Here is a 15,437-nt window from a genome sequence, read left to right as displayed (position 1 = left end):
GACTCCTGCTTGCGCTCAAATGCTGAGGCACACAGTAGTTGCTCTCTTCCAGAGAGTGAAAAAAAACAAACCAAACCAAAATAAAACAACCTAAAAATGAACTAAATTTACATCTCATTTACCATGGAAACAATAGATAGAAAAGAACCTGAAAAAAAGAATGTCTGTGGTATAGTTCAGGCCAAAATAACAAAGGCCCACAGGTTACCAATACTGAAAGCCAGAGACGTGGGGCATCTTAGCCTTACTGACAAAACTGTGTAGCAGCACATGGAAGCTATTCACTCCGGTCCTTTGATCATGACTTGATAATCAGGCACAACTGCACCACAGCATGTATATATTTTACCCTACAGACACAGTATATGCACACACACATACTTATCTGATTTCCTTACCTGGGTCACATCTCAGGGAATGCAACTGGGGAAGATGGTTTGGATGGAAGCTAGCTGCCAAAGTGGTTTGTTTGGTCCATAATCCCACTCCCACAAGAAGCAGGGTAATACAAAATAGACTGCAGCAAAGCCGACTTGGAACTGAGATTGTTTAGCCTGGAGAAGAAAAGGCTCAGGGGTGACCTTATTGCTCTCTACAACTACCTGAAAGGAGGTTATAGCATGGTGGTGATGAGCCTCTTCTCCCAGGTAACAGTGATAGGACGAGAGGGAATGGCCTCAAGTTGTGCCAGGGGAGGTTCAGGTTAGATATTAGAAAAAAATAGCTCTCTGAAAGAGTGGTGAGATATTGGAACAGGCTGCCCAGGGAGGTGGTGGAGCCACCGCCCCAGAGGCGTTCAAGACAAGGATAGATGTGGCATTGAATGACACCGCTTGTGGGCATGGTGATGATGGGTTGATGGTTGGACTAGATGACCTTAGTGGTCTTTTCTAATCTTAATTATTCTACAATTCTATGACTTTTCTTATGGGCCCAATCCAAACTGTTACTGGACAGCAAGCTTGCTCTAGAACATTAGAGCTTAGGTGAGAGATGAGGACAAAAACTTAAGATCCTCACATTATGCTGCTAGGCCAAAAGGAATTCCAGTTGACTATACACGATCAATTTCATTTAACCCTAAAAGGATTGATTAGTTTTCTCTCACAGTAAGATCATGTCTTGAGGAGTAGAGGTTAATAACAGATAGTGTTGCATACTTCCGCTAATGTTCTCTGGTTCCACATGTTTTAACTGAAATCCATAAAGAGGTCACAGCAATAAGCAGAGATGATTTTCTTTCTATGTCAATTACTGAGATGCTAGAAAGATAATTTTCAGAGTCTGACTGTGACTTTCCAAATGCACTAGGAGACTTGTTCCTCCTTTGTTCTCCATCCAGGAAGATAAACAACTGCCAGGAGGCTGACAAATAAGATGCTTCTATTTTTACTAAGTTTAAATACAAGTACGTAACACATACGTAAACTGAGTAGCAGCTCTAATAGAAACTATATGAAGAAGAAACTACGACTGACTTGGTTTTTTTTTGCAGTTGTCAAAGATAAATGAGTGGTCAGTATCACTTGAATTGACCCAGCTGCTCAAATGATCATGTTTGTTCTCTGGCTTCTTAAGAGGAAGACAGATGAACACAAGAAGTCTTTTAAATATGGATTTGAAGAGTGCCCTACACAAATATTGAGGAGCAGAAATTCTCTGTTACGTGTATCAAATACACTCCAATAATTTCTAATTATCTGTGTTTGCAGCCAAGGAACCTGTCCCCCCAAAATGGGTTAAAACGGGATTGTACAGATATCTATCGGATAGCTGAGTTCAGTTACTGGCTTTACCCCCTGCTGCATTATACTTTACCTACATCTGAATGGCACTGAGGTAAATGAAAACTTTTGAAATACTCAGTTCCCAGATAATCCTTGCAACTAAAAAATGCATGTGAGCACTGCAATCAAGAGAAAATCATATCAGACAACTTTCCCATCTGGAAACCTTTTTCTGGAAAGTAAGAGTAGATCTGAGTACTTTAACTGAGAAAGCAGCAAAAGTTACAACCAGTAACATCCAATTTCACTGTGTCTCTTGGAACAAGTATTGACACTATTGAATCAAGACTCCTATTGTGATGTTCCACATTATTTTTGTTGAATATCAATTCCTGACATATTTAAAATAACAGTTAAAGAAAAAAAATAATGATTTTCAGGTACTAGCTATTATTTGTTAACATATAGCTCTTCTTGTCTCAGGCATTGTAAGAATATTCTGTTTTATTTCTTGCTCAATTGATATGTACTCTCTGGGACAAATGGGAATGGGACCATGGAATATGCACGATTCTAATGATGAAACTGTTCTTCCCAAATTCTTGCTGTTCACACTCTTTCCATTGGGTGTTGCTATGATATTAAGCAAATTACTACTGTGACTTAATGCATGCACACAGAAAAGTATGCGAAAGGTTTGAGGTCTCTACCTGTGTTGCTTTGCCCATTGTTTTACACATCTGAGTCTGTCTACACTATGCAGATAACATACATTAGTTGATGTTAAGAAAATCTGTCAGTGGCTATTTGTGAAAAAGAAGGCTATAAAATGAAGTCTTCCAGCTTGCACTAAAAGTTTTACACTCTTTCATGAAGGTGATTTGACTACAATTTATATGTACATTGCGGCATACAATTACTGTACACAGTAGTTGTGCAGATGGCTCTCTTTTAATTAGAGTATTTAGTGCATCTTCTGTATAATCAGGCAATGAATAAGGAGGAATTTAATGAAAGTAACCAAAAAAGGAAACAGTATAATGGAAGTTTAAAAAAAATGTAGAGAACTACTTAGGGCACAATTCTTGCAAGGATTTCTTGCTCACGTAATGCCAGAAACTCTAAACAGCTCTTGAGACAGTTTGAGGGAGAAGTCTTTGCAGATCTGTGGCCTTGGGGAGGTCTTGACAAACACTAAGAATCATCTGATCACTAAGCTTTACAGCTGATGACCATAAAGATGACAGCTGAAGATTTCAAAAACAGGATATACTAGCTGTGACTGGGTTTTTGATGTGGCTGGGGCATACCACTGAATGTATTCCATGAATATCATCAGAAAACGGCAAGATTTCATTAAACTATGGCAAGTACAAATGGTATAAAATCACTTTATATTTGAACTATCCTTAGTATTGAAAGCTGCTACTATTAATACTAGTAACTGTAAATAATAGAAAGCTACTACAACCTGAAATTCTGGCCACTTTATAACCTTTAATGCAGTTGCTGATCTAGTTATACTCCTAGGTTGTTAGAAAAGCACTGGCATTTACCTGAGTGGTCTTTGCTCTAATTGGAAAATATTACACACAATATACACATTAATGAGGGAGAAACAGACCAAGACAACATGATTTTTATACACACTTAAATCTACAACTGTCAGACACAAATGCTTGAATATATGAACTTGGGCAGGGAATAAACTGTTACGGGTCAAAAATGATTGGTTTCATCCAGGTAAAGCTGTACGACCTCTTAGCAGGGGCAGAGCCACTCTCAACATACATTTCAGCACTTTTGTATTCAAAACTCATAGGTAAATTTTACATTTCAGAATGATGGCTACACTTACCTGGTAGACCAGGCGGGGTTTTCAGATATTTCCCATTAAAATGCTGAATTACTACTTCACATTTTTCTGTAGATTCCATTCTGGAAAAGAGAAAAGGGTGGGATTAGGGTAGAGGCAGTAAGTGTTACTAGACTTTCACAAAAGTGCTCAGTCAGCAAAAACAAAAAGGAAAAGAAGGTAAAAAGAAGGACAAGCACAGATGCTGAGAGAAATCTTCAAAGCTGTTCTTGCTGACTTCTGCACAGAAACTGGTTGAGCTCATTACGGTGTACTATGGCTTGTAAAGAGGACCTGTCACCCTCAAAGCCTGCAGCTGTGCTCCCGGCTTGTGTGTGAGCTACTGCAATGTCAATGAGCAACTCCCTCCTGGCTCCAAGGGATCTCCCTGAACAAGGACGTTCTTTGTGCTCTCACGTGCTGCCTGGAAAGGCAGACAACTTGTATCTAGATTCCTCTTGTACCCAGTATAACTTCAAATGGGTTGGAAAAAAAAAAAAAAAAAAAAAAAAACGAGATTTGGAGAAGAACCTGGAGGATTAAGCAACAATTATTAAGGATTGCAATGTTAAAAAATAACCTGCAAAGATGAACTGTAGAGTAAAACCAAATGCAGTGAATATGTGCCTATTACATAAAGCCAAATTCTGGGTAAAGACAATTTGCATGTAATACTGGCTGGTGAAATGACCTGCTATTCATTCTGTGTGACCTCAAGATAACTTTCAGAATTGAGGCATTAGAGCATTCACAGTGAACTAGTACATACATTATTGAATAGACTGTCAAAGAATACAAAGCTACTGGTCAAATCCTAAACCATGCCTATATATCATCAGGGAATTCACAGGTTGTTCAGGACAGTATGCCAGTCAGAGGGGTCTATTAACTCTGCTACACAGTTGGTATAGAAAAACTGAAGAGAGAAAAACTAATCACAAAGCCAAAACAATACACTCATTTTGTTTCTCTTAGAAAAATGATGTTTAAAACACATGTTCAATGTTGCTTCAGCACATTAGTTCTTACTTCCAGGTACTCCTCATAAAGTAACTCCACCAACATAAGTATTTCTTACTTCTCACTACTCTAGATCTTTTAAAAATTATCTTATCCTCCACTCTTTCTATCACATGGTTTTGGGAATAAGTAACGTGCATTCTACATTGCTCACAGGTTAGGGGCTCAACATTGATTTTACAGCAGCAGTTTGACTCCCAGGGTAAAAGTTTGCTTAAAGTTCAAATGGATGACCTCCCTCACCCAAAAGAAAAAAAAAAACACAAAAACAAACAACAACAACAGCAACAAGAACAGATCAATATTCAAGTCTTTTGTCAGTTTGTTTCAGATCAAATCATTAAAAAATGTCATTTCTATGTTGTAACACTGCTTTCATTGCATTGTCGTGTAGGCTGGGCTGTTTGTACAAGCACACGGCAGCTTAGATTGTTCATTTTGGCTTCATTCAGATTTAACTAAGTGAATGTCTGCACTGAGCCTTTAGAGAATCTTGTCTCTGGAAGAATAAATGCAATAAAAGCCTGTTTTCTGTAGCTGCAGGCGCTTAGTGTCAAACCATGTTATGTTGCACCACACAGCAGTGACAATTTCATTTTAATACATGGGGCACATTTTAACAAGCCAAAGCAGTCCCTGCAAAGAATGCAATATATAAGCTGCCAAGTGAAAGAGACTCAGTGCACTACGTGCATTTAGTGTGGGAAGAGAATAAAAGTGAAACCCACAGTGTTCTGGGATAAAAAGGCCATCATTCGAAAAGCAGCCTTAGAAAGAATGTGCACATTTTCTTCTCAAGTTTCACAATTAGCAGCTCTCAAATGCCATTGCTAGCTATCTGTAATCGGGCACATGCTTCACTTGAAACCGACACTAGCATTATCAACTCAGTTTGAAAAGGCGGCATAATAGACAAAGCCGCCGATACACGCTCCCTTCAGATGTGCTGCTGAGTAACAATGGCAGCTGTCCCTCGTCTCTGCCATCCCACTGAGTCCCTGAGTGCTCTCTGTAGCAGCCCTGTGTGGGGTAGGCCTTCCTCCCAGCTGCACCTTGGCAGGCCTGCAGCCATCAACTGACCTGGTCTGCGCCTGTCCCCTGGAGGGCCATCTAGGGATGAACTGTAATTTTTACTTGTCCATAACACCTGTTTCTTAGATAATTATCTGATACTTGCTATCACCCTGGTTTTAATATAGTTAAAACTGATCAACACCAATTATTTAGGTGTCAGCGTCTATGGCAGGTGCCTACCTGTAGGTTGAACATATCGGTATACACTGATTCCAAGATTCCTCATTCTCTTTTTATTTACACGAAGCCATGAAGACTAGCTATGCCTGGGAAGAGGCCCAATAAAAATATACTTCTGCTGGGTCCACACTAATAAATTCTGCCTACTGTTTCTTCAAAAATTTCTGGCACTCCTCTACTATAGAATGTCTAGAAACTCGAGGGAGATGGACAAAATGCATTTTTTTCTTGTCAGTTTATTAATCTTGTTGGAGAGAGAAATGTTTCAAAATATGTAATGGTACAAAATACTATCTAATAACACTACCATTAACAGGAATGCTACATATTAAAAGCTAATCTCCGGGAGACAAGTTTCCTACTGAAGAATATTATCAGAGCATAGGTAGACTTGAGGGACAAATACTTCTGAATCCATTTTTCAGTTTTTTTTTTTATTTTTTTTCATGATCAATGGAAGAAAAATAGGCAAATTATAACATTCTGGAGGACTGATAAAAAATTCTGTTGAAAGATATAGCTACTCAACTCCTGCTGGAAATCAGCTTAGGCTTTACATGAGGATAAAAATCTGCTTCTAATGAGAGAACTCACAAACTACTATTTTCAAACTCTTCAACAGAACGTTTTTGGTGTTGAGAGAATCATAGAAAACAAGGTATGTTCAGATACAGCTTAGAGATAACAATATATCTAAGTATTACTTAGATATAGTATTACTGAGTCTAGAAATGCATTGTGGCAAATATTATCAAAGCCATAGGCCAGGTTATTCTGATATTTTTAAACATACAGATAACTACCAAAATAAACCAATAAAACAAAGACAAATGTGAGAATTGATTTTCAGTTGTATCTATATTTTTCCTGGTTCTGGAAATATATTCCAGAGATTCTCAAGTACAATATAAGTAATTAGACATTTCATCCAACTAGAAATGAAGTTCATTTAAAAAATAAGAAAGGGAAGATTGTTCTTATTATTTTTCTAGTCAAAATTTACAAATTTATGATGATACAATATGGCTAGTAAAACAACAACAAAAAAATGACTGGTTAATATTAAGCAAATATAATGACCAAATCCTTTGAGATTCTTCTCTTGCTATTAAATACTCGTTTTAGATCATCTAAAAAAAACTCATATCATTCTCTTTACATAATCCAGTGGTTCCAAAGTAGCCATTATGCACTGTTACATGTGATAGGCAACCTTCATCAAGGAAAAAAAAAAAAAAAAAAAGGAAAATTTGGGAAAAATGAAGGTCTTACAAGTGTTTGTCTTATTATAAAAATTGATGCAGTGCCAAAAGGCAATTTAATAAAATTTATATACATAATTACTGCATGTGAAATATTCAGTACCATGTAATCCATGTAACTACCAGTTAAAAGTAAAATGTGGGTTTGGTTTATGCATATCCTATAGTCACTTTGCTTAATAAAAATAATGTAAATGAGAATCATCTCCTTTTTTTAATACCACATTTAAGTATTTAAATATGCAGTTGTTATCACATTTATATTATGACCAACATAAGAATACTGTTGCTCTCTTGTATAAATGGATGCAGCAATAGTGCTTCTTTACTATTTAAGGCATTTTTCAAAGATGAAAATAAGTAGGTGGTAGCAATATTTTGCAGCAGACTGTCTGAAGAACTGAGCCCACTGTTTGAATACGCAACAGAGAACTCAAGTTTCTTTAGCCTATCAATGAGAGGGGCAGCCTGATAATGGTGCATGAGAAACCTTGTGGCGAGAATAAAACATATACAAAGTAGTTCCTAATCTGGTTGAGAAAATTGTGACAAGAACCAGCTAAATTTAAAAGATAAATCAAGCAGAAACATTTAACTGCAAGAAGGACAATCCGCAAACACACATTATGTAGAAAAGAGAAGGCATTTTTTTTCGGGGGGGGTTATATCTTCAAATCACTTCTGTAAGCTGTATCTTGGTAAAAGAGAAGTTTTATCCCAATATTAGGTATTTGGAAGAACTGAACTGCCTGTGATGTAAAACAAGTTGGAGAAAATGAACTGGTCTTAAACAGTCTAAAGCTACAAAATAGTATGGTTAGTATTGGTTAGTATGAGGTTTCTTAGCACCCAGTTCTCCTTATACCCTACTCTTAATCAATAACTTCTTTAATTTATTTTGCTAACTTAATTCCAGGCATTATAGAACTCTGATATGTTTGTTACCTGTGATTTTCTTTCCCGCTATAACTGATTCAGGTACATTACATCCCCAACTTTTCAGTGCGTGATTGCTTCAAGATTTTCGCACTTTTGAGTTGAAAAACTTTTGTTTTGAAAATATTGTTCCCTTTATCATTTACAGGAAGAGATATTCATTTTGTCAAGTTCTCCTCATTTCTCATTAATACTGTCTTTTCCCAGCACGTCTTGTCTGTATATTTTTCATGTTCATTCTTGTTTGCTTGAATAGCAGGATGTTGTCTACGATCACAGATGGATATGCAAGTTATGCAAAAACCACTCCAGTGACAACAGGTAAGGATGGGATTATGGGGGCATATGGTCTATTCATCATGCACAGGAGACCCGTCTGATTTCCCTGCACAGAGCTACAGTGCTTCCAGTCCATAGAGAAACCTGTTTGTTTCAGAAGAAATCTGATGCAACTATATGATTCCTATATTTTCCTGAAAAACCCTGGAAGATGCACAGCTTCCTTTGAGGGAAAGAATATACAAATTAAAGGCTTGGCTCTTTCATTTTGCTTGAGTGGAAACTGGAACAGATCCATTTATACTGAAATTCACACAAAGCTTCTATAAATAGAATAATGATCCTGTGAGGCTCAAAATTTCAGTTGCTGAGTCAAGTATTGTTTCGAAAGACTAAATGTAATACATGTATACTGCAGATAAGTAGAAGATAAGTTTAATAAAAAAAAACATTTGCTGGCAGAAAAAAGCATCCCATTGGAAGCTCCACCAAGAGAACAAGGCAGGGAAAAGACAAGAATAGAGCCTAAGCTCCAAAGAACAAATTGAGTAAATGCCCCACTAGAGATCCCTCTGCTTTTTCTCAGAGGAACATCTCCTTAATGTTACCTTTTTGCTCTGAGATAATAGAGAAAGCTAATTGAGAATCTCTTGGCTTGGGTCTTTCACTGGGAACAGTATCAAAACATGTTTTTATGACAGTTTATGTTGGACAGTTTTTCTCACGTTACTGGAAAAAGAACACTATGAACACACAGTCATTTCCACCTAGTCCCTGTCTGATTTATGTTACAGTCTTCAGAGTCTCGGGTTAAGTATTTTACTGGTGCCTCCTAGCAGTGCAATACTTGACTGTCGGACTGTCAGCATTTCCATCATAATTTCTGTTTTCAGAGACTTATGACTTTGTTGTAAAATGTCACTTGGGGGCTCAATCTTGCAAGGTCATTTTAAGTTACAAGATAGTAAACAAACAAAAAAAAGTTAGTGGTTTCTAATTCTTTCTTTGAACTTTATCATTTAAAATGACCTATAAAACACTCCCTCTGCTGTTCAGTTGAGTGTGGTACACGTATGTATGGTATTCTAAATATTGCCATCACTGTAGGGAGGACACTTAAATAATACTTCAATGCTACTTTACTGTGGAGTTCTGAAACCCAATCTTTATTTCACTAATTCAGTGACATCAATAAGTTCCTCCCCAGGGTACATCTCAATGCCTCCACGCCCCCTCTTCTGTGTCCCAAGGAGTTTTTCAATTAAACTCACAATACCTAAGGCTTGGGTCATGAAAATTGCTCAGCTAAAGCACCTAATGATTCCTAACTTTCCTTGCTCCTCCTTCTTCCCCTTTAAGGGATTGATGATTATTTTCATGTTATCGGTTCCCAGTGACATTTGGGATCCCGGTGACAGTGGGATCCTGCCCTGTCTGTCCTTCCCTTGAATTTGCATCTCCATGGAAGCACAGACCCATGCCTGGCAATATTCTCAGTGATGTACTGAGTCTACCACATTTTTGTCTAGATTGCAACACCAGATGGAAATGTAAGGATTTTGAAGACACACTCTCATCCCATAAAGGTCTCCAGCATTCTGCAGGGAGGCTTTTCAATGAAAATTTATCACTGCAGACATTGGAATATTATACAGATATCACACACAGTCTGTGGGGCATGTTTGGGATTTCCAGTTTCATCTGAGATATCCAATTATAAAGCAATTTCCTGGAGAAGATGTAGGATTTGACAGATCATTCTTCTGACTGAAAGTAGGAATGATCTTCATCACATCTAAGCCTGCACTACTGTCCCAGATGATGGATTTGTTCAAGTTAAATTTATAGCACCTTTTATAACACCTTTTCAATCATCTTCAATTAAACCCTTGAATAAGAAAGAACAAAGCATTTCCCTTCTTCACAAATGCATCCTTAAACTACCTGGATGTTCTCTATCCCCTGATGCTTCTGACACTTCTGTGCCTCCAAAGAAGCACCACCAGCGATCCCTAGAAATCTTCCTCCAAACAGTCCCGCTTTCATTTAGCAAAACATTCCCACTCCACTCTGATTGTGTTACTTCTGTATTTCTTCTGACATTGAAACTTGGCACTCACCCTTTACAAGTCTGTGGAAAGCCAACTCTTTCAGCACACAGAGTTACCTCTATGTAATGTGACATCTTCAGGATGGAGGTGAATATTTCCCTCCACACTCTGGGCACCTTCTGCTATTGAGTATCTCCAGCCTCCCTCCAAGACCTCTCTTACTCCCTACCTCTGATCTGCTTTTTACTCTCACCAACAACACTGCTAACAGCTAGTTCACAAAGCTCAAATCATAAGAGACGACAGAGCAGCTTTAGAATGATATCTCAGAAAAAAAAAAAAAAGCCTTCAAATCCAGTTACTCTGTTTTTTTTGTTTTGTTTTTTTTCCTTTGATTCTTTTGAGGATTAAGGACTTTGCGTTCATTTTAAGCTCTGAGGAATCCACTTACACTTTCAAAATGAAAGATCAAGTGTTGAAGTCACTGAATGGCTCTTGGCAACAGGGATTTGAGAGAATCACCTACCATTTTAAGTCTTGTGGTGAAATCCCGTGTGAGGGCAACACTGCATCATTCCCACTATCTACAAGAAATCTTATGACAGATTGAGCACAAAGCTTCTCATCTGCACCTTCTCCTTTTTCCATATTCCCTGTTTATAGGAAGTATTTCTCTGCACTACTCCTCCTCATTTCTCTTCCTCCTGTGTGACTGGCTGTGTTCAGCCCCAGCTCTGCTCACCAGTGTCAGCAGAAGCCCTGCTGACAGCAGCAAGTGAACCCTGCCAAATGGCAGCTCCCATAGGGAGCCTGGAGCCAGGTAGCACCAGCCCTGAAGTGCAAAGCTGGGGCGAGCAGTGAGGTACAGGTGGGTGTCCAGAGGTTACATCAATTCCCTTTCAACAGGATGGACTTCTGTGGAGCAACAGCTGGAATCCAAAGTTACCCTTCACTGGCCCCTTGCTCATAACTCTCCTCCCAAAATCTCCCCCGTGGTATACCTAGGCACAGTTGTGTTCAAGCCACAGTGAAACATTCTAGAAAGCTTCAAGAAAATCCGTTCTGCTGCTTTTGAGGAATGCAAAAGAGGAAATACTTTAACAGATTAAAAAAGTGAGCTAGTTTTCTATGTGTGTATTTTAAAAGAGGATGAACTCTAATGTGGCCAGACATTACTCAGAACCCAGATCTAAGAGTTTGATCCGAGAACATTTGAAGCTACTTGGTTTATAAATGATTAAGTAGCCACCTGCAGTACTATGAAATTGCTAATCATACCCACTTAGGAAAAATATCTGACAACAGTTGTCTATGGAAAATCTTTACTTCTTGAAAAAGTCTTTACTTTTTGAAAACACTTATTTTGAGATTCAAAATTCACATAATTGGGCAGAGTCAAAAAAGTATTTTTAATCCTCACAGTACTTAATTAATAATTTTGAACTGTCTAACTTCAAAATTGCTCAGTTCTCCTGTACACAAAGTTGACTTCTCCTGAGCTCCTGTGGCTCATGTAAGAGCTGTGGGAAGCAGCATGAGGCACTTCCACAAGCAGGCAGCTCCACTGTGGCAAGAGGGCCCCAGCCAGAAGATATAACAGCCAAGATCACCAGATGGGTTGCTGATCAGAACTTCCAAAATCTTATCTGGACTGAAATACAGCTGCCATTGCCTAGATATACCCTATTCATACCTACCCTGTGTGTACTCACGGTGTAGGTACACTAGAATGAAACCCTCATTACAACAAGCAAAGCTAAACAAATTAATCTCTTTTGAGTGACATGCAGTAAAATGATACAGAAGAGTACACTATTACCAAAAGAAGATCAGGTGGTCATGTAATTACAGCATGTACTGGTAATTCTGCCAAGACAAGCGTCAGTATTCAACTGTAGTTATACATTTTTGGATTAACTCTGGCCTCACCCCCAGGAAGATTTGTGCTATACAGACTTTGCTTTGCAGAGCAAAGTTTTTACTCCTCTGTCATTTGCATGGTGAATTACAAAACCTTTATGTTAACACCCGAACGGCTTTTTAAAATACGTTACATTATTAAATACATTTTCACAAACAAATTCAATTTTTTAAAATACAAGTTTATCCACGAGTTACACAAATTTATATTTAGTGAGCTAGAAAGATTCATGTTATTATCTGCAAGAATGCATAAAGAACAGTGTGCCCTCTTTCAGTATAAATGTTTTGCCTTTTTCCATTTGAATTCAAACAGTGTTATCTTAACATTCTTTGCACGATAATCTTTCACATCAAGGACAAAGGTAACACTACAATGTCACTTATCTAGCATGCTACCTTTTTATCGTACAGTACCCCATTTCACTGAGTGGTGTTCTGACACTAAGAAAAGTGCTATGATATGTCAAGATATGGAATATTTCAAATAAATTCAAAAGATGATTAAGTCACTTTGCCTCCCCTACAAAGGACAATGTTATGAATATTCTGAACAAACAATGATTTGGGATTTTTCTTTAATTAATATTTTTGATTTTTCTCTCTCGAATCAGAAAACTGATTTACAGCACAGTTAAAGATTTCTCTTATTTGCTTTTTCATTATCTTTCTATATATAGCTCTGCATTTGTTAACTTTTCAAAAGAAAACTGTTTGATTTAAGAATGTTTCAAGCTGTGGAGAATCTGTGTAAATATTCATGGAGAGTAAACACTGAAACTTGCCTTTCTATCCTGCCAATGACCCACATGGAAGTAACATGCTGCCTATTCTGTCCAAACTACTCTGACAGGGCATGCTATATGCAAATATTTCTTCCTAACTTCTTCTCATAGGCTTGAGATTTTTCCACAGGTCAAGGAACCTGTGGAATTTTTTTCAGTTATAGTCCCTTCCTCTTGCTCTTCCAACTGCTAAATTTACCTCTTCTTGTTGCAGAGTTGTTGCTAAATATTTAAACAGTTTCCTCATCATGTGTGTTCCTTCAGCTGTAGGACATTTATTATTATCCAAGCTTAATACTGCATGGATAGCTCATTATTCCTAGTGATTTTTATTTCTATGTACGTACATACATACATACAATGAACTAATTTTTGGAGAAATGAAATGAAGCACTGGTATTCCTCAGCTCAGTGGAAAGAACAGATGCGCAATCTGATAAAGGTGCTGCTTTGCATTTTCCATAGCTATGAGGCTTTAGAGTTATGGAGTAGACAGCATTTGCAAAGGAATAAAGCCAAAAAATATACATAAATCGAGTAAGGATTTCACCTGGCAAAGCCAACTCCTCTGCTGACTCCATTTGCGTCTCTTAATATTCTGGTGGAAATGACATGTCCAAAAGGTTTCAGCATGTTCTCCAGTTCCTGCTCATCCATGGAAACAGGTAAATTTGAGATGTATAGATTTGTGGGGTCTTGCTCTTGTTGCTGTGACAAAATGAGAGAAACAGCCTCAGTTAGACTCAGCAGAATGGAATAGCTTATTGCTCCTGCAATGAGGGCTACTCATAAGAAGACCAAGCCAAAAAAATTACAGCTGCGCTAGAAGCGAAGCTGGGCAATCTGTTCACGATGACAACAATATTTGCCAAATTTCTGCAAACTCTCATGCATGTGCTTAACTTTGTGCGTGACTGCTCTTACTGAACTCAGTGACACTAATCATTTGTATAAAATTATTCTCATGCACAAATGTTCTTGGGTTTGTGTCCTAACTTAACAAACAGACTGTGAAGAAAACATGATTTTCATAAATGTGCTCACTGTTAACATAAATAAAGAAATAAAACCCAACACATGTTTTCAGCAGATGTGCTTTCCAGCCTGCAGACTTCCCATCCAACCTGTCCATCATGAGCAAGGTTGGTTGAAAACACAAAATGTTTTCCACAGTATCTTTTCCTTCTTTTTGCCCCCATCAAAAGTGGTAGGTAATACACAGCAAGCCTCATTTGGATCAGAGATATGGCAACTTTAGTTAATGCTTAATAAACAAAAACATAACGTAAAATTTTCATGCTATGCAGCAAGCCAGACAATACCGTAACCAACAAAGTCTTCCGAAACAGATTTATTTTTTTTATTACACATTTCAATGGGCAGAAAGAATTTGTTCTTTTTCAACAATGAGATGCATATGACAATAGCATTATATATATATATAATTATTATTTTTTTTTGCTAGAAGGTGTCCTGAAATGGGTTAAACAATCTTGCAGCAGCACTATAGCTTACACTGAGGAAATTACACACAGTCCTGAAGCCATCTGCCCCAGGTCAACTACACTGGCTTCAAATTACACCCCATTAAAAGCAGTGCTGACGTATCTTGTCAAACACAACGAATCGCAGGTCGTGTTTCTGGAAGATGTATGAAGACAGGACAGAACCAAGATGTCTGCCCTCTCCCTGCCGCACACATTCAAGGCTTTGAAAAGAAAAGCAGAAATCTGAGTTTCAAGCTGTGATTCACACAGCCATCATTTCATGGATGACTAAACACAGTCCAGGTTAACAAAATACCAGAATCAGAAGCCAAAGAAAGTATTCAACTTCACCTATGCTGAGCGCAAGGGATATTTTAGGCCTTTTGGATGAGAAGAAAAGCTGCAAATGGGTACCCCAAAGGGCCCCAAATCAGGATGCTCGTAGTACTTTGTTATGGCATAATTTGGATCCTGACCTAAGAGCTATAAATACTTGTCTTCAGAGATACTGCTTAATGCCCATTGCATTCTACTTTTGTGTCTCCATATCCATTACCCATAAAACTACCCATGACCATGCATGTTGAATCTACTACTGTTTTAAAAGCAGAAATAAAAGAACAAAGTAGGCACATTTTCAAGGTACTTTCCATAAAAACATACTCATTATTACCACATCTTATGGTAAGGGGCAGAGGAGAAGAAAAAAACACACACGTGGACAGTGAACTTAATGCAAATTGAGCTGAAGTCACAAAAAAATCTAGAAAAACATGATTTCCCTTTTCCAGCCCTCTCCCCCTGCAGCTACTCCCCTTTCTTTTTCACTACAATTTACATGCATACATGTCAGAAAGCAAG

General features: G+C 37.9%; 1 protein-coding gene across 10 annotated transcripts in view; it reads right to left on the bottom strand.

Moving 5' to 3' along the window:
• Nucleotides 1–15,437, bottom strand: part of RBMS3 (RNA binding motif single stranded interacting protein 3) — a 609,095-nt gene that overhangs the window by 141,849 nt on the left and 451,809 nt on the right. For all 10 annotated transcript variants that reach the window (XM_021386133.1, XM_021386140.1, XM_021386132.1 and 7 more), the window contains 2 exons: nt 13,640–13,797; nt 3,586–3,665 (listed from right to left, as the gene is read on the bottom strand). In XM_021386133.1, the coding sequence (XP_021241808.1) occupies nt 3,586–3,665; nt 13,640–13,797 (238 nt within the window). The remainder of the gene's footprint in view (nt 1–3,585; nt 3,666–13,639; nt 13,798–15,437) is intronic.

Source organism: Numida meleagris, chromosome 2 (assembly GCF_002078875.1).
Source record: "Numida meleagris isolate 19003 breed g44 Domestic line chromosome 2, NumMel1.0, whole genome shotgun sequence".
NCBI lineage: Eukaryota > Metazoa > Chordata > Aves > Galliformes > Numididae > Numida > Numida meleagris.
This window is presented reverse-complemented; position numbering and strand designations above follow the sequence as displayed.